Genomic DNA, 27500 nt, shown 5'->3' on the forward strand with positions numbered 1-27500 from the left:
CTGCAGCTCGAAGTCTTCTCTTCACAGTTGAAATTGAGACTTCCTTACCTCGATCAGTGTTAAGCTGTGCTTGAAGCTGCTGTCCTGTGAGCCGTCTCTCACGCAAGCTGTTGACTCTCAGAAACTTGTCTTCTGATTGGGTTGTGGCTTTGGGTCTGCCAGATCTCTTCCTGTCAGTTTCCTCCAGTTTCCAAGTGCCTTTTGATGGTGTAGGAAACTGTATCCACTGACACCTTGGCTCCTTTGAAACTTCTCTAAAGGAAAGACCGACACTTTTAAGGGTTATCATGGTCTGTCTGTCTTTCTTTGTTAATTGTCTTTTTCTCGCCATTATGTTCGCAATATACTTCTTCCTGCGGTGCAATATTGTCCAAATAATGCTTCAGAGGGTGTAGAAACACAGTCTGTTTCAACACTGCTTTTATACAGACATAGGGTTTGTAACTAATCAACAAAAGTTGGGACACCTGTAGGAATTGTTTGCATCAACTTTCAAGGCTTAATTTACTTCCCTTGCTGCAGAACGGCTGCAGTTGCTAACCCATTACTTGTTCCCTGAAAAAGGCCTTTTTAAACAACTCTGAAATTTACATTATTTTTCAGTTTTTGCTGACCTAAACTTTTTTTTAACCTCTGGCAGTTTACCGCTGAGCTTTATACCATTTCAGGTTATTCAATGGACTTGAACTGCATAAATTTCAGTAAAAACTCGAAAAATGGGAGTGTTCTAAAACTTTTGACCGGTAGTGTATATATATATATATATATATATATATATATATATATATATATATATATATATATATATATATATATATATATATATATATATATATATATATATATATATTAGATCCAAGACAAGGATGGCTGTCCGTTCATCTGTGTGTGGTTGACGCTGATTGGCTGTGTGAGGCTAGGTTCAAGGTGATTGGCTCCTGGCAAGATTGAATAATCTATCATACAGGCTTATTAAAAACTGATATTTGAAATCTGATTCCATATTTGACGATTGAAACTCATGGCCGAAATAATTATGTCTAAATCTAGAGTGAAATCAGATAAAAATTCGGAAAAAGCGATTTCTTTTTCACCCGATATAATTAAATAACACACTTGCAGGACGTAAGGTAAAATGGTTCCAAAATGCATTTTTTCACTCTTTTAAAGGTAATTATTGTGCGTCTGATTTTATTTTACATCGTCCAGGGACACCAGTTCCCAATCTTTTTGGAATCGGATTCCACTTTTATGATATGTACATTTTTAACGTACACATACAACATGGAATCAGTTTGTTTATGAAGTGCTTTAAGATATGACATCTGACAGGGTGACCTCGAGGTACCCGCACTCACCTCTAAGCTGTCTTGCCTGGGTTTGAATATTGACCCAGCTATAAAATGTCATCCTGGTGTTTCACAGGCAAGGTGAATCATCATTGTGTGTGTGTCAGTCCTACGCGTTAAACTGGGAATCCTTTCTTCCAACATTAGTTAATGGACGTTGAGATCCACGCGGTGTCCTTCACGAAGAATGGGCGAGTTATCGCCGGCACCATGGTCAAATTACAAATTCCTGCTCAAACTACTGTTGGGAAGGCAATGACAAACCACCCAATCTGAGTGGGGGATAGAGGAGAGGAGGGGATTGGAGCAGAGACAGGGGAGGGTGGGAAGGGGGAAGAGAGAGAAGTGGAAGGGGGGGAGATAGAGTCAGGGAGAGGAGAATGAGAGGTATGGGAGAGAGGAAAGCATGAGAGGTATGGGAGAGAGAGGGGAGGGAGAGAGAGGAGGGAGAAGAGGGGGGGGAGAGAGAGCAGGGCGATAGGGAGGATTGGAGTGGGGGAGGAAGAAGTTTCCTTCTGTATCCATCCTGTCCACCCCATTCTGCCTTACCCCATTGTTTGTCCAACTCTCCCTCTATTTTATCCTTTAACTCTACGGTTGGTGGCCCACCCTCGCAGGCTGTTTCTTTTGTCCTGTTGCATCCTGATCCGTTTTGAGTTGTAGCTCTTCCATGAGCCTTGACTCTGTATAAAAAAGTCATAGGTTGGCAAACATTGTAAAGGCTTCCTGGGCCGAATGGTCTCATTCTGTGTTGAAATTCCTCAAAAGGGAAGTCATCGATTATATATTGTGAACCGTGGTCTATGCGTGCGTCTGTCTCCCGTTTATGGCAGCTACTTCTTGCACTGCATTGAAAAGCTCAACATTCACTTTTGAAATGATGGTAGAACAGGCATGAGTGGTGTTGATGCTAAATTTTATTTCACAAACAGGGTATTTTGCACTCTTTTGATACAAATCCAACCTCCGTCGCCCTATGTTGCACCACCATTTTGCGGAGGGCAGTATAAGTAGATCAGAGCTTTGGTTCTGAGTGAAACCAAGAGTGCAACACAATTAATCTTTTTGAAGTCCATTAAATATTATTTAATTTGACAGATTAACTTAAACTTCTTTCCTCACCAGGGACAGGATACTTTTTCTAGCTTTTCCCATTATTGAAAAAAATAGATGCAAGTACAACAAAACTTGTATTGTATAAGTGATGCCCCAATCGGTCGCCAGTGCTTAAAGCAGCCATTTTTTTTAGCAGTCTATGGAGACAGTTTTGAACAGACACAATTTCAGGCACACGGATTATTTGTGCTGCTACATTTTGTGAGGCCTGATCCATGAGAAGGCACATATGTGGAACAGTGGCAGTGAGATTTTTCTCTGTCATATTTTCCTCGTCACCAGCTTTACATTGGCCAGCTGTTCATTATTTCACCTTGTTGATTTTTTTTTTGTCAGTTAGGGTGGTGTAGGTGCTTCTACGTTTTCATGCACAGAATTTTAGTGCCAATCCCAAGTGGCCCTGAGGGTATTAAGCCTGAAACCACATGCACAGACTCAGATCATGCTTCGACCACACCAGGTGTGGCAGGTGGATAACAAAGCATCAACACAAAGTTAACAATTGATGATTATTCTCGGAAGAGTGTCCATACTACATGAGGGATGAGAAGGGAAGTTCATTCATGTTAACGTGATCGATTAGGGAATAATAATAAAAAAAAAATTTTACTTTCATTTTATCTCCAACTTATTTAAAGAAAATAGAAGATTATGTGGCACTGAACAGGCAGCCATGTGTGTTAAGTGGTCACTACCCCTTGTCACAAGGGGTAGTGACCACAGAATACACGTTTTGCTGTGTTATTAGGCTGTAATCAATGCTGTTAGAACGACCAGTACAGTGTGATTGGAACCAGGCCTGTTGAAGCTCATTTTGTTTTGAATCTGACGTATCATGTGATGGATTACTGGGTGGTGCCCAGGGGTACTTACGGGTTCAAGATGCTGGATATGAACTACATCTCCAATTGCTCCAGCATCTAGTAACTCCTGCAAATCAAAAGGCAAACAATTAATAAGCACATCTGTAGGGACATCTATCAATACAATCCATCCCAAGTGATGCTATGGTGTGCATAGTATGTCCTACAAACAGCTCCTTGAGCTGGTATTTCACTGGGATATAAGCAGATGTCATCTTGTAATGTAGCTGAATAGTGGTTGGGGGTTGGGGGGGTGGGGGGAGGAGGGATAAATATGTACAAAGTTGGTAGAAGTATAAGGTCGAATGAGCAGGCACGGCAGAGGAGAGCATTTCAACCACTAATTAAGTTTCTTGAAAATAAAATGTCATGCAAATAACAAAATTTTCAAGCATGACTAGATAAAAGTGGTAACTGGGGCTTAAGCCTACCCATTATCCACCCCCACCCCCAAAAAATAAAAATCACCCATTTCTCTGCTTCAAGAGAATTGTTTCTCAGGTAACAATTCCACTGTGAATTTGTCTTCTCTGACTTGTCTGCACTGTTAATGATAACCCTTCAACTCATCACTCATTTCCTTCATGGTATGCTTGACTCCTCAAGTGTCTCTCACGGAGCTGCAGGTCTGGACAGGTGTGAAATTCAGAAGCCGATAGAAAAGAATTCCTGAGGAATTTTTTGCTACAAGCTGGTAACAAGTTATTTTACGATAATTTGAGTGTGCTGAATGAGAATGTACTTGTTACCAAAAAAAAAATTTGTTTTGCATTAAAATGGCAAAAATCGATAATTGAAACATAGGGGGAAAACAAAGAATCAACAAACCGTGAATTGAATGCCCACCCATTGATCAGCGATAACGTCAAAATTGAATCAGGGCCCCTGAATGCTAATAAACAGGATGAGATATTGCTCTGAGGATAACAAGTGATAAAAATGTATTAGAATAATCATGGTTGCAGCTCAGTTATTAATTAAAATCGAATAGCTTTGTTCATAATTTGCTGAAATCCTGGCAGGAGCGATTTGGTGTGAATCAAAGCCCGACCAGGCCTATACATACGCTATAAACAACATGAAACCTTCCACACTATATAGCTGCGACCAGACGTGCTGTCGCAGAAAATACCAAACGAATTTCAATGGCTGCTCTGATGACCATGGCATTATCGATCACTCCATATCGTCAGATTGGTATTTTTGTGCCAATTTTTTGTAACCTCCCCCCACCCCTCTTGAACTCTCATTAGCCAGTTCAAAAAATCCTTTTTTAATTTTTTTCTTTTAACATAAAATGAAGAGATTTCACATGCTTTGTGATAAAGTAAATGCCAAAATGCTAAAATATCGGACAAAAGGCACAAGTTCGAAAAGACCAATGATGGCTGACCTTTTTAACTTCCTCAAGACAACTTGCTGCCGAGAATATTTCCGTAAGCTCAAAATGATCCCATTGAAATCAACTGAAAACTCGTACTGTCTTACAATTCCGGAAGTACAGTAAAAAGTTAAAGTTTCGGTTGTGAGAACAGAAGCATTCCGATGGAAGCATGGCTGGTGCTGGTTGTTCACTGGAACTTGTGCCTATTTAGCCAAAAAGTACAGCCAAAAGAGAGGACCAAATTGGTTGCAACATTCAATTTGAGCAACCACATTCAAGAAAATGCATATTACAACACGTGACTGGGTCAGGCTTACTGGGGTAGCTGATCTTATACAGTAGTTGCTGATGGTAGATACCACCTGCCATGCCTCGTGAAATTCAACCGCTCAGTTGCCATAACTCAGAAAACTAAATATGTTGACATCGCATCAAGTGAGTTCTCCAAGGAGCTGAGATGTGCAGCTGAAAAGGGTCATGTGCTCGAAATGTCAGAGGTCTGGGAATGATGCCATGTCCGAGCAGAGAAATCAGGAACTGAGATTCCAGCATCAATCAGAAGCCACAGGGCATCATTCAAGGAAAAGCTCCAGCCTTGTGTTGGGAAAGTGGTTGAATTAATTCATTCCATCTCTTCTCCATGGCCCTAATAGCCAAACCCTGGTTATACCCCATCAAGTGCACACATGTACCCTTTCCTTGAACTTGTAAGAATCATGGGATCCCTGGCGACATGCTTACTATGCCTACATACAAACCTGAAGACATGTCACTAATTAATTTGGCACTGAAGATAAGCAGAGATATTACCAGCTCGGTAAACTATAAACCGCTCAGTTTGAATGATGATGATGTGATACAGTCTATTCCTGAGAGCCTGTACATGTTTTTGAGGTTATAATTTGGAGGGCAGAAACTCCTTGATCAAGCTAATGGTTTGTAAACGTGCAAACTGTGCACAACCCAACCTTCCTATGCTGAGGGACAATGGATGGACACTTGGCAATGAAAGGAAATACATCCCCGTTCTGACGAAGCTCACTGACATCCCAGAGGGCAGCATGGAAATGCTGACACGACAATGGAAAACTGGTTGCGAGACGATGCGTTACTACTGCCATAAGTCTGAAACGTTCTGCACACGGACATGTAAGTGTATGGGCATTAGCGATGAGCCTGAGCCCACATGCATGAACACGAGAGGACAATGAGTTTTCAATTAGCCTGGCTACGTGGAATCACAATGGACAATGAGGCGATGGATGGAGACAAGTACTACCGTAAATCAGAACTATACTGCCCAGTGGTGCAATTGTAGAAAGCTGGAGTCCAGTCGGGAAGAAACGTGTTGGTTGTATATTATACGCATTTGTGAATTATGGTCATAGTGATGACTCCTTAACCCTATCGGCCAAATGTTAAGTTGTAAATCCGGAACAAAGAACAATCAAGAGTTGAAACATTTGGCTTTATGGCGTTTCATATTGCCATCACCTTCATTCTATTTGCATAATGTTAGCCCGAACCAGATAGGGTTAATTTTGGTATATAAACACATTATCAGCACATTTTATGGCAATTTCAGCATCTCAGAGTCGTATTTACATACTGTACGTATACACATCTGCTCTAATTGTAGAAAAAATGACAGAAATCAGAATATCTGTTGGCGTCACAGACCTCATTGTATGATAATTGTATTTATTTCAGAAAATCCTATGATGGGTGACCATGATTGACACTCCATTTTGGATATTTCATGTGAAAAAATATTTTGGTAACAGCAATTTTTGAACTTGCAATACCTGAATTGTTATTAAAAAAACATCCTTAGTTGATTTGGAATAAAGTAAAAATGCCACAGGGTGTTAGAATTACTGAAATATCCACACTCCTCTACCTTGTTTAACTTTTCTCCATTTCTGAAACTTCTACCTTCCCTGCTCTTCTGTACCCTTCCCTCCGTCCTTCCTGGATTGCTCGCAGACATGCGTTTCGGTTAGGGTTTGGGAGGGTGGTTGGTATGTTCATGATGTTACGGTTAGCAGTTCTTGTTCATGCTTTTCTTTGCACTTTTTCAAACGAGTGTGTCTCAAAATACGGGAGTCTTCGGATTTTGGGCAATTTTTAGATTAACTCAAAGGTTATTGATAGCTCAAAACAATACACAGTCAACGGACATGCTCACTACAATGGAGCAAACACTTGATCAGTTCCAACGCTGCCTTGCAAATGGAATGTATTGTTTGTCTTTATTACCCTCGCCGAAGGAGAGGGTATTGCATTTGGGTCAGTTTTTGACTTACGAAATCTAAAGATTCCGTAAGTATATTGATGACTTCCGTCCTCTGTTTGTTTGTTTGTGTATTTGTTTGTAGGCACGATAACTTGAGGGTGGAAGAAGCTACCAATGTCAAATTACACCACGTGATTCAGGAGGGTGATGGCTAGTGCTGAGTAGATTTTGGTCAAAATTGGTCAAGGTCACAGTGAGGTCAAACATTCGATTTTTGATGGTTTGGTACAGAATCATCGTAGAAACTTCTGGTTTGCGTCGCAACCTTCTCTAGAGACAGCTTTGATTAGACAAGGTGAGAGGTCAAGTTGACGATTTCGTAAGTACCAGTCTATGACTGCTTGTTTGTTACTTACGAAATCTAAGATTTCGTAAGTATATTGATGACTTCAGTTTGTTTGTTTGTTTGTTTGTTTGTTTGTAGGCATGATCACTCGAGAACGGAAGAAGCTACCAGTCAAATTACACCACGTGATTCAGGAGGGTGATGGCTAGTGCTGATTAGATTTTGGTCAAAATCGGTCAAAGGTCAAGGTCACAGTGAGGTCAAACATAATTCCGTAAATTCACGTGGAGAAATGGAGTATTTTTGCTTCGCTCGACGTTACGAGTTCGTTTTAACTTCGATTTTAATTTTGTCTTCGGTTTTTGCGATCGCTTAGGACGCTTAAAACTCGGTTGTCGAAATTATGGTAAAAATCGGATGTTTTGGAGACGTTTTAAGATTGTTTAAAAAATATTTCACTCGACGCGTCACGGGTCGTCCCATGATGCAGTGCGCTCGAGCAGACGCGTCGTTGAGTTACGTTAAGGTATAATATAATTGCGTGGAGAAATGGAGATTTTTGCTTCGGTCGACGTTACAATTTTTGATGGTTTGATACAGAATCTCATAGAAACTTCTAGTTTGCGTCGTAACCTTCTCGAGAGACAGCTTTTATTAGACAAGGTCAGAGGTCAAGTTGACGATTTCGTAAGTACCTGTCTATGACTGCTTGTTTGTTACGAAATCTAAATATTTCGCAAGTATATTGATGCCTTCCGTTTCTGTTTGTTTGTTTGTTTGTTTGTTTGTAGGCACGATAACTTGAGAACGGAAGAAGCTAACAATGTCAAATTACACCACGTGATTCAGGAGGGTGATGGCTCGTGCTGATTAGATTTTGGTCAAAATCGGTCAAAGGTCAAGGTTACAGTGAGGACAAACACAATTCCGTAAATTCATGTGGAGAAATGGAGTATTTTTGCTTCGGTCGACGTTACGAGTTCGTTTTAACTTCGATTTTAATTTTGTCTTCGGTTTTTGCGATTGCTTAGGACGCATAACACTCAGTTGTCGAAATTCTGGTAAAAATCGGATGTTTTGGAGACGTTTTAAGATTGTATAAAAAATATTTCACTCGCCGCGTCACGGCTCGTCACATGGTGCAGCGCGCTAGAGCAGACGCGTCGTTGAGTCACGTAAAGGTTTTGCGTGTGCGCGCTGACGGTGTTTTCGATAAAGATGCTGTGTAAAAGTCATTTTTTTTATCCCAATAAAGGTTATGGTTGCATGCCTGACTCGCTAAGCCGTCGGATTATGTAAAGATTGTTGGTGGATGGCCGAATATTACGGTTTTGTGACTTTGATAAAATAATATTAAATAATTGCATGGAGAAATGGAGATTTTTGCTTCGGTCGACGTTACGAGTTCGTTTTAACTCGGATCGCAATTCTGTTTTCACTTTTCGTAATGGCTAAGTATGCTTAACAATCGCTTGTCGAAATTCTGGTAAAAATCAGATGTTTTATGAGATTTATGTCGGGTGTCGTATCTGAGGCTTTACTGAAGATTATGCTCATGAGGGGGATTGTAACACACGGCATTATGCGCTCGTTTTAAAGTCAATTTCAATCCTGTCTTCACTTTTGGTAACGGTTAAGTATGCTTTATACTCGTTTGTCAAAATTTTGGTAAAAATCGGATGTTTTATGAGATTTATGTCGGGTGTCGTATCTGAGGCTCAACTGAAGATTATGCTAATGAGGGGGATTGTAACACACGGCATTACGTGCTCGTTTTAAAGTCCATTTCAATCCTGTCTTCACTTTTGGTAACGGTTAAGTATGCTTAACACTCGGTTGTCGAAATTCCGGTAAAAATCGGATGTTTTATGAGAGGTTTGGTACAGAATCATCATAGAAACTTCTGGTTTGCGTCGCTACCTTCTCGAGAGACAGCTTTTATTGGACAAGGTCAGAGGTCAAGTTGACGATTTCATAAGTACCAGTCTATGACTGCTTGTTTGTTTATCTGCACAGAACTTTTGTGTTTTTCTCTGCAACCACTTGTCGGATTGAGACAAAATTTTCAACATCGGTGTGACTACTCATGCAGAATGTTTAATGACAATTATGACGTTATAAGTCACGTGGTGTGAAAGCCACGTTGGAAAAACGGAAAAACTTTGGACCTCTGTATCTCTGAAACCATACCAAGGAAAAAATTGAAACTTGGGATATAGCAAGTACTCCTCATGGGGAATAAGTGTGATTTTTTTAATGACGTCATAACTGCACATGTAGAACGCGACATCTGATCAGTATGAACATTTTTGAGGGTGATCTATGGATAAAATGGTCCACAAAAAAAAAAAAATTGATAACGTCATCGGTCACGTGATTCGGCAGCCATATTGTTTTGGTTTTTTTTAAACGTTCAAAAATCTTCTCTGAAGTGGCTGAACAGATCCGCCTATCCACAAGGAACAAAAGGTTCACACATGTCACATAGTTTGGCAGCCATATTGGATTTACTTTAAAACCAATTTTAAAAATCTTGTTCTCCAGAACGACTGGACAGATCGAGGGGAAACATCACTCAAATGATCCCCAAGCCATGGGTGTACAGGTTTGTTTTCGAATAATTGATAGGTCACATGGTTTGGCAGCTATATTGGATTGAAGAAAATATTAAATAATGTTTTCTCTGGAACCGCTTAATCAATTGACACGAAACTTCTGAATTATGATCTAGTAGTGATATTGAATGCATGTTTTAAATTTGAACTTGATCAGACGCATCGTCTGGCAGCCAGAATTATTTAATTTTTTGATCTGGTTGTTTATAATTTATTTATTTATTGTTAACACGTGTGTCTGGTTTCCTCATATTTCCTTGAATAGGGAAGTCTACTCTAAACCCCACTAGCCAAATGATTCACTTCAAAAATGAATAGTAATGGTCCCAGTTCTGATCTCTGAGGTACCAAACTACTTGCATCCTCCCAGCCAGACATCCTATCACACACAGCCAGTCTTTGCTTCCCATCTCTAAGCCAGTTTCCAACCCAGTTCGCTACTCTTACAGCCACTGCCCAAACACTCACGTTAGCGAACAACCTCTGATGAGGTGCCTTATCAAGTGCCTTCTGAAAGCCTAAATAGACTACATACACTTCACTTCCTTCATCCATTCTATCGGCAACTGCTTCACAGATCTCTAATAAATTTCTTTAACAAGACCTTCCTTTTGTAAATCTAGGTTGACTGCCTTTAATTAGTTTATATTTATTTAAATGGTTCCTCATGTTGTCCATAATAAACGACTCTAACAACTTCCCCACAACTGAAGTCAAACTAACAGGTCTGTAGTTCCCCAGTCCTTCTCTGGATCCTTTCTTAAATAATGGTGTTACATTTGCCACTCTCCAATCATCCGGTACCTGTCCTGACTCCAGTGAGCTGTTAAAGATATCGATTAACATCTCGCTTTCCTACTTTGCCACCTTCCTCAACACTCTTGGATAGCTCAGAGCTTTATCTATTCTTAGCTTTCCTAGCTGCTTCTTTCCTTCTGCCACTCTGACCTAGATCTCCGGTAAAGGCTTTCCTCACCTCTGTGATAAATACTCTCAGCTATTGCTAAATCCCCTGACTCTTCTTGTGTAAATTCTGAAGCAAAGTAACTGTTTAAGAGGTTTGCCGTCTCCATTTCATCACTAACCACACTCCCTGTGCTATTCCTCAATGACCCGCACTTGTCCTCACCTGTTCTTTACCCCTCATGTATTTAAAGAAAGCCTTGCTATTATGCTTAATATTCTTAGTAATGTCCTTCTCATACTCTCTTTTGGTTTGCTGAGTTATTTTATTAACGAGCCTCTGTTTACTCCTGTACTGATATGAGCCTGACTCCAGTCTTGTTATTTAATACCTAACTGGAAGGGTACTCGGTAGAGTGCATACCTCTGTCAGGCTGAACAGTTTACGTTTTGTATCCTACTGATAGGCCGGATCTGCATCTGGACCTGAACCAAAATCTTATCTGCTTGTACTTGTCACCGACCCAACTCATCCACCAAGTTTTGTCACAACCTATACACAACTTTTTAAAATATTGTGCTGTACAGTATATCGTTTTTGGCATGATCTCTCAGTGGTGAAGAATCACTTAAACATAATAGTATCTGGATCCGGATCCTCACCCAATTCTAATCAATTGTCTCGGTCACACACGCAACCTGTCCACCAAGTTGCATCCAAATCCATGCATGAAGTTTTGAAATATCGTGCTATATATAGTTTTTTTGGCCCGATCTCTCAATGGTGAAGAATCACTTTAAAAAAATTCTCGTATCCGGATCCGGATCTTCACCAAAATCTCATCAATTCGGCCTTGTCACACACCCAACCTGTCGTCCAAAACTTTCCATAACTTTTTGAGATATCCTGCTCACAGACAGACAGATAGACAAACAGATAGACAAACAGGGGAGAAAACAACCTCCATCCACTTCCGATGGCCGAGGGGGAAATCAATTATTTCTGCCTCTCCTTAATAGCACTCCTGATCTCACTACTCATCCACCCTATTCTCTTTTTGCCTCTGGATTTATACCTCATTGCAAAATACTTACTCTCTACACTGTCCAGGGTAGCCACAATGTTTTGTCATCAGTAAAAAATTGTGGCATTGCCTTTGTGTGCAGTGTTAATTTGTTTCCTTTTTCCCTTTTTTCAGATTGAGTGAGCATAACCATGGGTGATAGAAGCGATTACACAATTGAACAATGGATTGCTGTCAGTGGCTGGGTTTATGCACCCCTACAAACGTAAAATGTCCCACAGAACATGGCGCAAAATTATTCTCTGTAATGACAATTATGGAGCAAAAACACATCCACTGGACACTTGAGGCTTGTGTGATATGCTGTAAAATGTGTAATAAAGTAAAAGAGTACTGCAAATGTATGTGCTATAACTTGTAGAATCCTTCAGTGTTGTCAGCTCATGTGATAAAAGGCAATGTCACAATTTTACAAGGGGTGACAAGACATTATGGCCACCCTGTACGCTGCACATTTACTCCATTCAGGTTACCCATTTTTCTGATGCTGATTGCTGTCTTGTTAGCCTGTCCCAATCTAGAGCATCCAGATCTCTCCTCAATACCCTCAAGGTTTGCCTTCCTGAAATCTAATAGTCTTACTCCACTATCCTGAACTCCAACTCTTAACATAATACTTACACATTCTATGTTGTGGTCACTTGATCCTAAATGTTCACCTCCATCCACTTCCTCCACCATATTGGGATCGTTGTTTAAAAGGAGGTCTCACACATCCTGTCTAAGTGTCTCTCTCTGTCTCTCTATCTATGTCTGTCTGTCTGTCTGTCTGTCTCTCTCTCTCTCTCTGGCTTATCTACAAACTGGGGTAAATAGCAATCCTGGACGAGATCTAGGAAATCCTCATCTGTTCTACCCATTCCCTGTTCCTGGACACAATATATCCTCTGCAACGTAAAATCGCCTATAATCAACACTGTACTCTTCCCTTACCACATGCCTTTCTGAATTATTCATGTACCCTTACTTCCTCCTCTTCCCTCACACCAGGAGCCCTATTATAAAAGCATCCTACTGTTCTCACAAATCCCCAATCTCTATCCATACAGACTCCTCCACATTAATTCCCTCCTTAATGTCACCCTTTTCTCTCGATGCGATGCTGCCTTTTACCCAGATTGCCACTACTCCTCAGATTTTCATATCACATCGAGTAATCCTATAGCCTTCTAATCCTGTCCTCCAATTACTCGCCTCATTATACCATGTCTAGCTTACTATAACAATATCATACTCCTCACTATTTACCTTGGCCTCCAGCTCTTCCATCTTGGTGATTTTGCAGTGAGGGCTTTTTATTTACTCCTAATTTATAACGGTGTTACATTTACAATGCATACAAATATGATATGATTATTATTTAATATCTATATCTTATTATTTAAACACCTGGCATTGCTGTAGAATATATTTAACTTTTCCCTTCCTGAAAATATTTTTTACAGCCTGGCCTTGCCAATCACAATCACTTCATCAGTTGCAGTTCCTTTCTTTATAGCCTCTCCACCCTCCGCTAGACTAAAACAAAAAACATGACTTCCCTCTTCAATTCAAACAGCTAACCTTGCTGCCCCCTTTATGTTTAGCATATGGTCTTCATTCTGGAAACACTCCCTTTGCCCCCCCCCCCCACAAATGATTCCCACTGCTTCCTAAATGTAAATCCTTCCTCCCTACACCATTCTTCCAGCCATAGGTTGACATCTGTCATTCTGCTCATATATTCTATGCCATTCCCTAATCTTGGGAGAATACCAGAAAACATTACTTCACAAACCTTTGCTTTCAGTCAGTTACCCAATATCCTGCACCAATTTTTCAAATCCGAGTAAATTTTCCCTACATCATTTGCTTCTCGGTGCACCACAACTCAAGTCTTCCTGCCATGACCTGATACAATATTATTTAACCTTCCTTCAATACCCCAAACTCCTGCTCCTTCGAAACTCCACACAACCCTATGTCTACGATCCTTCCTGCAGAATGAAGAATATACATACTTAATAGTTCCATTGCCAACAAAAACCGTCTCCCTGGCCTCATTCTTACCTATCTCTATAGCTGCACTCTCACCACTGCCTGCACTCACTATATCCTCGCCACAGCCTGCACTCACTATACCTTCGCCACAACCTACACTCAGTACACCCTTGCTCTATCTTCACCACTCCCTGCATTCGCTACATCCTCACCACTTGCCACACATTCATCATTGCCTGCACTTGCTTCCCCTCACTACACAATCACGACTGCTTGCCCTCATTACACTGTCACCACTGCTTGCTCTCTCCACACCATCGCCACTGCCTGCCGTCTTCACAGCCTCACCACTGCCTACACTTGCTATACCCTTACCACTGAGTGCACTCGCTACACCCTTACCACTGCCGCCACACACAATTAACTCAAGTTTATGTTTAATGAACACTCGCAATGAGTTAATTGCGAGTGTTCATAAAACATAAACTTGAGTTCATTGCAAGAACAAAGTAATGAACTCAAGTTTATGTTTCACAAAAAAAATACTAACAAGGTGTTTGAAACATCAGTCATCATTCCAGTGATACCATGCACCTGCTTAAGTGAAACTGCGCCTGCATAGAGGTCGATTCCAGAAGTTGGCAAAGTGAACAAACGTTTACATGAAGTAGTTTATTGCACAACTCTACGAGTAAATTACCATGAACAATGATACAATAAATTATTGAAAATCGTGAACATATAGCAAGTAAGTATTCATGATTGGACTAATGTGAGTAGGTCTGCATGGCAGGATCTCTCTGACACTTTGCAAGGCGGTTCAGGCTGTGCAATTCTATAGTGTGCTTTGAGTGGTACCAAATCTTGCAGAAAAGCTAAAACTGCAACCTCTCAGTCCTTAAAGACCACTCACAACTTGAACGTAAACCTTTTGATGACTTTTTTTGCTGCGTGTAAGGAAGAACATACACTGATGGGCAAATAACACCTGTATACAATGAGTCAGGATAAGGCTGTAAGTGTTCTGCCTCTGCATATTCAAATCGCAGTAAACACCTGTCATGCATTCTACTGGTAGTCATGAAAAGGTGACAAGTGCAATGTAGTTTATCCATAAGCACACTTCTCCAGAAATCTTTACCTTGATTTTGATTGTTGAAGGTGAGTATCTGAGTACGTGGCAAACACACAACATCACCCCAGCCTGCTTAGTAGCAGCAACCACCTCCTTACAGTCCTTCTCCGTGACCTGCACTCAGCCCCAGGAAACAGCACGTTGGGTTAAAGTCAGTGGGGTATATCTCTAAGTGGACTGTTTATTGGATAAGCAGATCATACTACAAACTGGAACCCATCACTCATCTTTCCTGATCAAATGGGATATCTCCACAATCACTATAGCCTCTTCCAACTGATTGGAGAGGAAGAAAAAATAATAATAATCAGTGTTGCCTTCTCTCTATTGTGTTGTGCGTAACATCAAACTTTGTGTGCGACATTGTTATTGTATGAAAAGCAACTATAAAACAAGAACTTGCTCTCATTATGTTAGGAACAGTACCGATGCCTCATTAACATATATTTTCAAATAAATTATAGTCTCTTTAATGTCTTCAGTAAAAACTCTCACAAAAACTTAATTGATGTGAGGAAGAAAAAAACAAAACACCTCCTTTGTTTCTGAGCATTGCAACACAAATTGCTCTATAATCCCGAGCGGAACATAAATGAACATACAATATTGACTTTAAACGTTTTCAAAGTACACAGCGACTCACCGCCATGGGTTTCTCCAACAGGATGTGGTAACCCTTGCTGGAAAAGGCAATGGCTGGTTCCTTTTTCACCAATCGAGAAGAGAAGGAGGTTAAAGAGCACTTTTTAGTACTTCACATAAATAACCTTATGAAGAATGTGGGGTTATTTACATATTACGTACAAAAATGGTGCGATTTCTAAACCACCAACCACCCCACCCCCTAACATTTCCTTCTATGATGACCCCTTTATCCACCCCCCCCACCCCAACCCTGCTTCCCACATGTCTTTCTCAACCCAACTTTCCCTCACCTCCACCTTCATGACACTCACTTTGTGCATCTGGTCGGGGGTGCAAATGATAGCAACATCAGCGAATATGTCCCTCTGTGCTGCATCCCGCCAATCTACAACAAAAACATCACACCGCACAAGCCTTGAATTCCCATTTCCTCACTTACACAGTGCTATCTTGTCTTTGTCAAACATGGATGTACTTGTAAGGTTCAACCTGTGGGGAAGGAATAAGGAAGGTAGGCAAAAGGAGCAGACAAGACTTCGTTTAAAGGAAGGGCATGATGGGTGCTGCTGGAATCGTGAAAGTTGAAATTGACTTTTTAAGGCAAATCTTTTTTAAACTTTACTAGACTTAAAACAGGAAAATGTCCCCGTTTAGCACCAAGATAAAGGTCAGTGTGTGATCTACTAAAATCCAAGACCAAACTGAACGATTTCTGACAAAAGAAATGTTTGTTTTATCTCGGCTTGTAATGAAGCCACTTAAAACGGAAATGACCAGGATGAAATCAAAGGAATCAAGAAGGAAAATCTCACACGAATATAATCAAACCTCGGTGTGGAGTCGTGTACAATTCAAGATGAAACAAAATTAAAACGTCGATCCACCATGTATTAGCAATCGTGTTCACCGGGTACAAGAAATAAAGACAGGAAGCTCACATCAAGACGAATGGATACGTTCAAAGAGGAGCAGTGATGAGCAATGATTTGATCCCTCGAGGTCAGAAGCAGATGCCTCTTCCCAAACCAGGAACGAAACATGAAGTGAAAGCTACAAACAAACAACAAAGTCACAAAGGAAAGTGCTTTCGGAACAAAGGTGAATGGATACGCAGTCTGGTGGAGATTATGTCTTTGTTACGCACGTGATACATGATACATGTGCATATGCTCTTTCATGAGCCTTCGAAAATTGTTTAAAAATATATAATATTGCAATAACTTGGTGGATTCATCTTCTCAAATGCTTCGAGTAAGGAGGCTTTGTCTTTAAGTCCAACGGACAACTGTAAATAGCAAATAATGTGAAAAAATGCAAGGGAATAAACACAAATTTAAAGCGAGTTATTGATATTGTCCACTTCACGCGGTACTCGCTTAATACGTATCACAAAGTGACGTGTGAGGTTGATATCAATGCAAACAAAAATTGGCTCCACAGAATACTCGTCTGTGAAGGCTTGTGTCGGTCTACATCAGTGGATGAGATGAACAATGGAGGGAAGCTGGATGGCAATGATCTTGATTAACTTGACAGGCAAAACCTTCGCATCATGCATGTTAAAAAACAGAAAAGGTTCTTGCTCTCATTTTGACTGAATTGTGACGTCATAGAATGCTTATGGTAGTTACTTTGATAGTGGTACTTCATCAGCTGGTGTAATGAATGACATTCAGTTGGTGGTGTACGTTGTGTAATTTATGGAGAATTTTCAGGACAGTATATCATTTCGTTTAAATGTTCTATTTTGAAGGTGTTTCATCTTGCATGTGCACACATAGAAGTTTTCTATTTTTATGACATACACACAGAGGTGGATATCAAAGTCCTTGAATTACCTTTACTTCTCCCAAGGTTATGTTGAGGAAAATAAGAGAAAGGGTGAATAAGATGGGTATGGAAGGTAAGGGAAGGTGCAAAGTAAGGGGGAATTAAATTGAGTGGGTGTGATCCAGAAAAATGAGTTTCACAGAAGTTATCAAACATTCTGCAATATAACATTGGCAACAAGAAAAAGAGAAATCTGAGATTGCAAACCCTCACCAGGACTTTTGTGTGGTGTATTTTCTGTGGTGTTTGTGTTCTGGTGTGTTATGTCATGAGTAAGAGACAATTAGAACTGCCACTTTATAACTGCTGGCAGTGATGACCGGGTACCAAGACATCCCGCTTTGATGTAATCCCCCTTTGATCAGCCACCTGACCCTGACCCATGGCGTTTTTAAAGTTGTTATTCAATTGAATCTAGAATGGGATTAAAATTAATGCAATTCAAATCAAATGGAAGACCAAACAGGTACAGTCCTGCATTGGAGTAATCGGAAGGAACCTAAAGAAGCATAAAATTTTTTAAAAAGATGAAGTAATGAGGAGGAACCTGGATAGGATTTACATTTCAGCTGCTTCTCCTCTACCTTCAAACCCATTCAGGCATAGCCAAGTGAGCCTTATTCAAAAAAAAAAAAAACCCCACATCAAAAAAATAAATCATTCTGCCTGCCAGATCATGCATCCGATCAAGTTGAAATTTATAACATGTACTCCACATTACTACAAGCTCACAATTTTGAGGTTTCACGTCGATTGATTAAGCGGTTCCAGAGAAAACATAATTTGATACTTTCTTAAATCCAATATGGCTGCCAAACCATGTGACATCAATTATTCCTTAACAACCTTGTACACACAATCATGCCTTAGGGAAGGAACATTTATGTGACGTTTCCCCTCAATCTGTCCAGCTGTTCTGAAGAAGAAGATTTTAAACTGTTTTAGTGTAAATCCAACATGGCTGCCAAACCATGTGACCAATGATGCCATATGTGTGAACCTTTTGTTCCTCAGGGATAGGCGGTCATATGTGTAAAATTTCGCCTCGATCTGATCAGCCATTTTGGAGAAGATTTTTTAAGGTTTATAAAAAAAATTAAAAATGGCTGCCGAAACACGTGACAGATGACGTCATCAAAAAATTTTGTGGCCCATTTTATGCCTGGATGACCCTCAAAAATTTTCATACTGATTGGATGTAGCGTTTTACATATGCAATTATTACGTCATAACAAAGGCACCTATGATGTCATTAAAAAAATCACATTCCCCATGAGGAGTACTTGCCATGTACCAAGTTTCAATTTTTTCCTTGATGCGGTTTCAGAGATAGAGGTCCAAAGTTTTTCCATTTTTCCAACATGGCTGCCACACCACGTGACCGATGATGTCATAATTACCATTAAAACATTCTACCTGATTCGTCGCACCAATGGTGAAAATTTCGTCTCAATCCAACAAGTGGTTGGGGAGAAAAACACGAAAGGTCTGTGCGGTCAAACAAACAAACAAACGGAACGAAATGTGATACCCTCTCCTTTGGCACGAGTAACGAGCAACTATCACATATCAGTATGCATGCATACATGTCCGTTCATGTGCGCGCAAGTAAAACGGACACACACACACACACACACACACACACACACACACACACACACACACACACACACACACACACACACACACACACACACACACACACACACACTTTGAGACCTGGGAGGGCTCCGTTCCACCTTCTGAAACCTGCATATGGAGATAACAACCAACAACACACACGCACACACACACACACACACGTACACACAGGGGGGAGCAGTACTCCCTCAGGCTACGGAGAAAAGCCTTGTATGTGATCAGTAACTCAGGAGGGCCGAGGAAGGACTTTGCACGACGGAGGATTCCCAGTCGGCGACTGGCTTTGGAGGCCAGGTTGTAAATGTGGCTTTCCCAGGAAATATCATGGCAGATAGTGAGACCCAGAAGCTTGAATGAAAGGACTTCTTCCAGAGGATTGTTCAGAAAGTAGAGGTTTTTCAGACGGTCCTTTCGGAGAAGCATAGTGAGAGTGTGAGATTTGTCAGGATTGAAAGACATGTTCCAAGAGTTGGACCAGCTTGTGATTTTATTCAGATCTGCAGAGAGTGAAGAGGCTGCTGCCTGCTGATCCGAGGGATGACAGATGGTGTGGCAGAGAGTGGAGTCATCAGCAAAGAGATCAAGAGGATTTTCCGGAGAGTCGGAGAGATCATTGATGAAAACCAGAAAAAAAACACAGGGCCCAGAACACTATGCCTGTTGTTGGCTTAATGGTTAGGGTAGTGAGCTTTGGATCCTGGGGTCCTGAGTTCAAATCCCACTCAGCTGTTGAATTAATACCAGGTGGGGTTAACTCGACCTGTCATCCTTCCGAGGTCAGCAAAATGAGTGCCAGCTTGCTGGTATACTGTGTCGGAGTGGCGACTCGTTCAGGATTGTGCCCAATAGCCAAGGAGACTGCTTAAGCAGCACCAACGCTCTGCAAAGAGTATGGTCCCAATCTCCTCTCTCTCCTCTCCAGAACACTGCCTTGAGGAACTCCAGCATGGACAGGAAGAGGGGATGAGAGCATTCCATTAAGGGCCACACGTTGACTGTGACAGGAGAGGAAGTCTGTGAGCCGTGAGTGGAGACTGCATTGGATACCATAGGAAGAGAGTTTGGTGAGCAGGGCAGGGTGCCAGACCGTATCGAAAGCTTGCAATATGTCTCGGGAGATGGCTCTGATTTCATGTCCGGCATTGAGGACCTCCATCCATTGTTGGGAGAGCAGAGCAGCATATCCAGGGAAGAATGACCTTGTCTGAATCCAAATTGATGATTGGAAATCAAGCCACTGGACAAGAGGAAGGAGTTAATGTCAGAAGCGATGATGGATTTCAAAACCTTGCTGATGATTGGGAGAAGGTTAATTAGTCTGAAGTTGCACAGATCGGTTTTTGCACTTTTTAATGCAGGGTGTAATGTTTTCTGACTTGCAAGCAGATGGCAGATGATCTTGAACAAATGTGAGGGCGAATAGAACAGAGAGAGGGTGAGCAAGCGCAGCAGAGCAGTCGAGGTTTGACAGGAAATTCTCTACCTTGTCAGGAGAAAAGGACACAGAGTCCAGGAACAGCTGGGTGTGACTGGGTAAGGTGGGTACAGAAAGCAATGGGTTTGGGACAGAAGGTTTAGAAGCAAACACCGAGTTTAGGCATTCAGCCTTTTCACATGCAATGTCAGCTGTGCAGCCATTTGAAGTAAGGGAGGGATGGAGGGGGAACATTCACCAGAAACAGATTTAACTAGATGCCACCAGGATTTGGAAGAGGGAGACAGGTTTGAGAATTCAGACTTGAGATTTGAAAGATGTTGTTTCCTGGCTCTCCTGAAGGTCGACACACTTGTTACGAGCTTTGTGGAAGGAACTGAGATTGCCTTCAGTTGAATTAGCCTTTCATGAGGCGAAGGCAAGTTGTTTCAGGACAACTGCCTCGCCACAAGCTTCAGTGAACCAAGGGCGGGAGGAAGGATAGGACAACTGAAGACGAGATGGGATAAATCTGTGCACGAGAGAGAGCAAATTTATTTGAAAGAATTCCCAGGATGAGTTGATGTCGGAGAAAGTCGCAATGGGAGACCAGTCCAGAAGTTGGATGGCTGCTTGGAGTCCCTGTCAGTCAGCCTGAGTGAAATGCCAAACTCGATGGCACTGAGGTGGTTCTCCAATAGCAGCCAGAGAGATGTCTACTTGACAAGCATGTGGTCAGAAGAACCGACTGAAGCAGAGGAAGAACAGCAGATATTTTCAGGGAAATTGGTCAAAACCAAATCCAGAAGTGATGGAGTACCATTGGTTGAGATCTGTGTTGGGAAGTTGACAGATTGTGTCAGTCCCAATGAGTCACAGAAGTCCTTTGCTGAAGTGCCATGGCAGGTGAAAGAGGTATCCACACCCAGCCAACTGACCTGATGACAATTGAAGTCGCCACATATGAGGAAAAGAGAGTTGGGATGAGAGGATAGAAGTTGGTCCATGCTTTCGGCGAGTGAGATGTAAATGGAGTCATCACTGTTTGGTGGACGGTACAGCACACATATAAACATGAGATGCGAGTGGAGGGGAAGCCGTAGCCAGAGGTATGCCTGGATGTGTAGGGGAGTGAGGGCAGTGCATGGAGAGTGAGGAATAGAGTTTTGATAAAGAGAGCAACTCTGCCACCAGGACGAGGTTCAGGTCTGTCATACCGGAGGAGGGAGTCATACTGGAGGAGGGAGAGATACTAAGGAGTCAGAGATGTGTTGAGGGAGGAAAGTCTCTGTGAAGCAGATCATGTCTGGTTTGTCAGTGGCAACCTGTATGGAAAGATCTGTCAGGTTAGAGCAAAGGCACCAGATGTTTGAGGTCCACAACGTTCCAGAATATAAGGGGAGGAGGCTTTGTGTGCAGGGGCGGGGAGTGGTGGGGTAGGACGAGGGAGGATGGGGGGGGAGGTAGAGAGAGCTGTTAACAGTGTGTGAGGGATTGCAGAAGAGCTAAGAGAGAGGGCCGGATGAGGAGGAGAAAAGGCTCGGTGGTGATGGAATGAGACACAGTGGGGAGTAATAAGAGAGGAGGCTGAAGGAAGTTGAAGATTGGAGGAGGTAGACGAATGAGTTTGAAGAGAAAGGGCAGAGGAAGGAGGCAGCTTTGTGGATGTGGGGGGGCAACTTTGGGAAGGGGAGTGAGGATAGAGATTGGATGAAGAAGGATGAGAGGGGTGAGTTGAGGGAGAAGGGTGAGTGGGGAGGGGGGGGAAGTTTTTGAGAAAGGTGAGAGAGAAGCTTGGAGGGGAAAGAGAGTGAAGGTTGTTTTGAGAGGGAGGGGTGAGAGGGAGTGGAGACAATGAGAGCAGGCATAGCCAAGGGGCCGGAGGGTGAGGGGAGAGGTGGGGAGAGAGGAAGGATGAGACTTGGTAGTGGTGTGGTGAATAAGGGAGTGGGCAGGGGGAGGAACAAGATTTGAGGGGATGGGAAGAGGAGGAGGTGTGATGAGAGGAAAGAAAGAGCACGTTTGTGGTGATGATGAGTGTACTGATTGAGAGAGTGAGATATCTGTTAGGTGAGAATGGAGCCCACAGATGTTAGAACACCACACACTTTGGGACAACAGAGGAGCCGATACTGAAGCAGAGGACAGTGAAGAGGTGCTAAGAAAGGAGGTAGGATGAGAGGCAAGATGGGAGGGGTAAGGAGAGAGGATAACAGGTGAGGGGTTAGGAGGAGGTAGATGTAAGGAGGTGGGGTGAATTGGCACTGAAGTTGGAAAAAAAGGATGATGTATGGAACACGAACATGCATTGCAAATTGGGATTTAAATTATTTTTTAGAGATGTCATTAAAGACATTACATGAGGGATGCAGTAAAGGTGAACAAAGCAAATGCAGAAAAGAAACGTTGCAACAGTGGGACTTTTTAGACATGGGATGAAGGAAAGGTTGAATTGAAAACACTTTTGAAAAAGAAAGTCGTGAATTATGATACAATATCAAGAACCACACATGTGAAAGAGGAAGTTGAAACATTTTAAGAGACTTTCTTTTAATTTTTTTTTATTTCAAAATAAAAATTAGGTCAGATTAAGTGAAGAAAAGGTTGAAGAGAAAAATCCTGAAGATGAATGGTGAATATGGATCTGCTAAAATAGAAGGAAGATGGTGGATCAGTAAAAGTTACAGGAAGAGGAAGAGGGGGTAGAGAAATCACATGGTTATGGGAGGTGTAAGGTGAGAAGCAAAAATATATCAGAAAAACATTGTTTTGTTATTTTTTTAAAGATTAGGTAAGGTTAGGTGAAGGAAAGGTTGAAGAGAAGATTGTGAAGATGTATGATGAATGTGGAACAGCACAAATAGAAGGAAGATGGTGGATTGGCAAAAGAGGAAAGAGAAAGGAGGAAGGATAAGTTGGAAGAAGAGGGGGTATAAAAGTGGAAGGAGGAAGGAGGAAGAAGAGGGGGTATAGAAGTCACGTGATTACGAAGGGTATAAGGTGAGAAGGGAAGAGATATAAACAATTGGTTCACAAGTCAGTAAGTGACCACTATATTCGTTATGGGTGTGTGTCTGTTGGATTCGCTATATATGCTAGATATCCCTTATTGTCGGGTTTTCCGTCTGTGTGTATGTGTGTCTGCAACGCGAGGGTCCACAGCACGAACCAGCGAACCGATTTCAATGAAACTTTGCCAACAGGTGCCATATGGTCTGGGAATGTGCGCGTTTGAATTTCGTTGCCTAGCAACCACCCGTTGCTGTGCAGCGGCCGAAAAACCACGTACAGTATTTTCAATACTTGTCCTTCAGTTTTGAATGTAGAGAAACGAGACTTCGGAATTAAACACTTCGAGATATTTAGAAAATTTTACTCGAGCCGATTTTTGATTGAGGTTTTATTTTTCAAATGGTAGTCCTTCAAAAATCGGGTGTCTATTCACCGTCATTTTTAATGAGGGGCTTAGGAAAGTGGGCGGAGCTTAGGGAAAGTGGACATGGTTGATGAAAAGTGGGTGTGGCGTAGGAAAGTGGGAGTGACGTAGGAAAGTGGGAGTGGCGTAAAAAAGTGGGAGTGGCGTAGAAAAGTGGGCGTGGCTTATGGAAAGTGGGCGTGGCTTATGAAAAATATTGTGTGGCTCAGGAGGTGTGGTCAAACAAGAGCATTGAGAGAAGTTTATCGGGTTTTCCGTGTGTGTGTGTGTGTGTGTGTGTGTGTGTGTGTGTGTGTGTGTGTGTGTGTGTGTGTCTGCAACACGAGGCTCCACAGCATAAACCAGCAAAACAATTATTTTTCAAATGGTAGTCCTTCAAAAATAGGGTGTCTATTTACAATCATTTTTTATGAGGAGTGCCAGTTGGCAAAATACACAATAGGAAAAATCTTGCCAGGCAGAGGAACAATTGTATGTGAACCAATACGTCTTGGCAATGAATCTTCGTCAGTAGATCGGTCAGAATGAAAAGCATAGTACCCAGCGCTTCGATCCTTGCAGATCCCTCATCGCCTACCGGCTTGTCTGTCTGTCTGTCTGTCTGTCTGTCTGTCTGTCTGTCTGTCTGTCTGTCTGTCTGTCCCGAGCATAGCTACATGGGTTTTGATCCGATCCTGATAAAATTTGGGTGGGAGGTTTATATCATGATCTAGTTGTGTTTTCCTGAGAATGGGCGTGCTGCACCCATTATGGGCGGAGCCACGCCCAAAGAACATTTTTTTAGGGGGTAGCCGATTTCAAGTTACATCTTCTCTGAGGGGGTTTGTCGAATCTGGCAGAGGTTTCGGTATTTGGTTAGCCCAATGGCACCTGCATAGCCCCATGGAGCTCGATTTTTCATTTTTGTCCCGAGGTCAAGGTCAAGAACTTAGAAAATGTGAAAAAAATCAATAAATTGGGCATCGAGCTCCTAGGGTTTTCAACTGTTTTGAATGAAAGTTGGTATGCAAGTCGTGCTCTTCGAGTACTACAACTTTCATCATTTACGTTTTTCACGATTCCCACCAGTTTGCCCGTGGCGTCCCCTCGAAGGTCAAAAAATTAAAAAGGCGAACCGTGTACATTGCTCGTGAACCATCGCCGTCTCCAGACTTGTTTATTTTTTTATTTTTAAATATTTAAAAACATGAAACAGAGGGTATTGAAAGAGTGGAAGAACTGTGGTGAAAAAAAACCTGAAGGTAATAAGTAGAAAATACAATAAAATGATCGTGCACACAAAGGAAAGGGGAGCCCGAAAGGAAACCCGATATGAAAAGACCAACGAATACTCACCAATTAGCACAAGTTTTAAAACAAAACTGAACTACAAGCACACAGTAAACAAGGAAACAACAAAATAACAGCAAAAACACGACAAAAAAACGATCGGGAAACTCATCATTGAGAAGGTCGGCAGAGACCCTCAGATTACAGCCTATTCCTACCTTCCTCCCTCATTTCTCCATGCATGCTCATTCTACCCCCTTCACATCTCATTTCCTCCCAACTTCCTTTCTCTTCTCTCCCAACTCCTCATACATTCCCCTTCTCTTCCTTTTTCACTTCCACATCCCTTTCCTTAATTTTCTAAAGCTAGCAGCCTCCACCCCCACCTCCTCATTTTCCCACATCTCTCCACCCGATTTGCTTGGAATAAATAGACCAGACTCAGTGGTGTTATGGTTATGGCATCTGCTCCGAGTCTGGGAGGTCAGCAGTTAAAACTGCAGCCGAGTCATCCCAAAGACTTTTTAAATGGTACGTGCTGCTTTCTTGCTTGATGCTCAGCACTTAAAGGATAAAGTATGGACAATCCTCATAAGTTGGCATCCATGGGGAGGAGGAAATGCCTCATGAGCAAATGCACCACTGAGTGTGGTGAGTAAGACGGCGCCATTGTTATGATGTCGCTGGTACGCAGAATATCTCAGGAAGTGGCGGCACTTCCACCAAGCTCAGTGGCTGTGTTAAGTGTTTGTCTCATCAGTATGTCCATATTGTGCGTGAGTGGCAGCTCTATTGCAAGCGTTAGACCTTGTATAAAAAAAATTAAAAATAAAAAGCCTTGAGAAACATGACAATGTAAGCAACCAAGTTACCAGCACTTCTCAAATCAATGAATGAAAGTGTCCAGCCATCTGTATCAGTGGTCCAGTGTCTACGAAATCTCCCATAACATAATATCAAGATTCCATAAGAAGCCAACCAGAACCAATGCGGTGAGCATGCACACCCAAAAAAGTGCCACTCCTTGTCAAACTGATTCCATCTTCTGGTGCCTTAAGCCTTAAGACTGCAAGTTTAAGTTTAATATTATATTTATGCCTCAACTTGAAATCAGCAATCTGTAACAATGCAATGGTAAGAGTAAAACAGCCTTGTGATGATCACATTCAAACCCCAACTCGGAAGGTTCATTGAATGGATTTTATTCATTTCATCAATTGGCAATTGGGTTGAGAACCCTGACTCATAAGGACCTCTTATGATCTTCAAGCTGTATTGGCCCCAGAAGACTTCATTAAACAGTCACAAATCAGCCATTTGTCTTGATCAGAGTTAGCCTTTATAAAAATATATATATATATATATATTTTAACTATATTTATTGTTTGAATCACGAATTCCAATTACACCCTCTGACGATGGTTGCAGTATCCTAAACCAGCACCTTTTACAGGGTACTGCAGCAGAATTTCTGTGAATGCCTCAGTCCATTTTGTCAAAAGCGAACTAAAAACCCATATAGATCTCAGCATGCACCCTGGGAAATCTGATGGGTCAGAGGAAAAAGAGGAAGATTCACATGACATGGTTGTCATGCAGGATAATAAAAGGAGAGAATGCTGCAACTCACCCAAAAAGAGATCAGATTCACAGAGGCCATGCTCCTTTTTGAAATATGTCCGAATGAAAAGCCGGGGGTCAGCTACTCCAACGACCTGGCGAAGGTGAGAGGAGGGACGTGAGTGTATAAGAGTGCAACACAAATGCTGCAAACGTCAGCTTTGGTCAAACTGCACAATCAGCTTCAGAGCACTCCTGTCACCATAAGAAATCGTCAACAGAGTGCATAAGCCTGCCAGTTTGTCCATCTCCTAAATTAGAAAGCAAACTCTGGCAGTAATTCACCCTCCCCACTCCCAAACACCAATCCCACCACTCTCCCCAAAAACAAGCGATCACACTTATCATAACTACACAACAGCAGAACTAAATAAAAGGAACATGGGAATACATGTATATGTGTATGTATACATAGATGTATAATTATATATATATATATATATATATATATATATATATATATATATATATATATATATATATATACACACACACACACACACACACACACACACACACACACACACACACACACACACACACACACACACACACACACACACACACACACACACACACACACTGCCTGAAGAAAGATTACACCCGGTTTCAAATTTTCACCTTTTGTTGTCT

At 41.7% G+C, this 27500-nt stretch overlaps 1 protein-coding gene across 9 annotated transcripts in view; it reads right to left on the reverse strand.

Annotated features, from left to right (window-relative positions):
• Nucleotides 1–27500, reverse strand: part of LOC147018929 (uncharacterized) — a 302533-nt gene that overhangs the window by 166424 nt on the left and 108609 nt on the right. For all 9 annotated transcript variants that reach the window (XM_085899057.1, XM_085899050.1, XM_085899051.1 and 6 more), the window contains 5 exons: nucleotides 26878–26962; nucleotides 15969–16042; nucleotides 15656–15715; nucleotides 15019–15126; nucleotides 3339–3395 (listed from right to left, as the gene is read on the reverse strand). In XM_085899057.1, the coding sequence (XP_085755183.1) occupies nucleotides 3339–3395; nucleotides 15019–15126; nucleotides 15656–15715; nucleotides 15969–16042; nucleotides 26878–26962 (384 nt within the window). The remainder of the gene's footprint in view (nucleotides 1–3338; nucleotides 3396–15018; nucleotides 15127–15655; nucleotides 15716–15968; nucleotides 16043–26877; nucleotides 26963–27500) is intronic.

Source organism: Eptatretus burgeri, chromosome 10 (assembly GCF_056783735.1).
Source record: "Eptatretus burgeri isolate ZD-2024b chromosome 10, Ebu_testis_v1, whole genome shotgun sequence".
NCBI classification, from domain to species: Eukaryota; Metazoa; Chordata; class Myxini; order Myxiniformes; family Myxinidae; genus Eptatretus; species Eptatretus burgeri.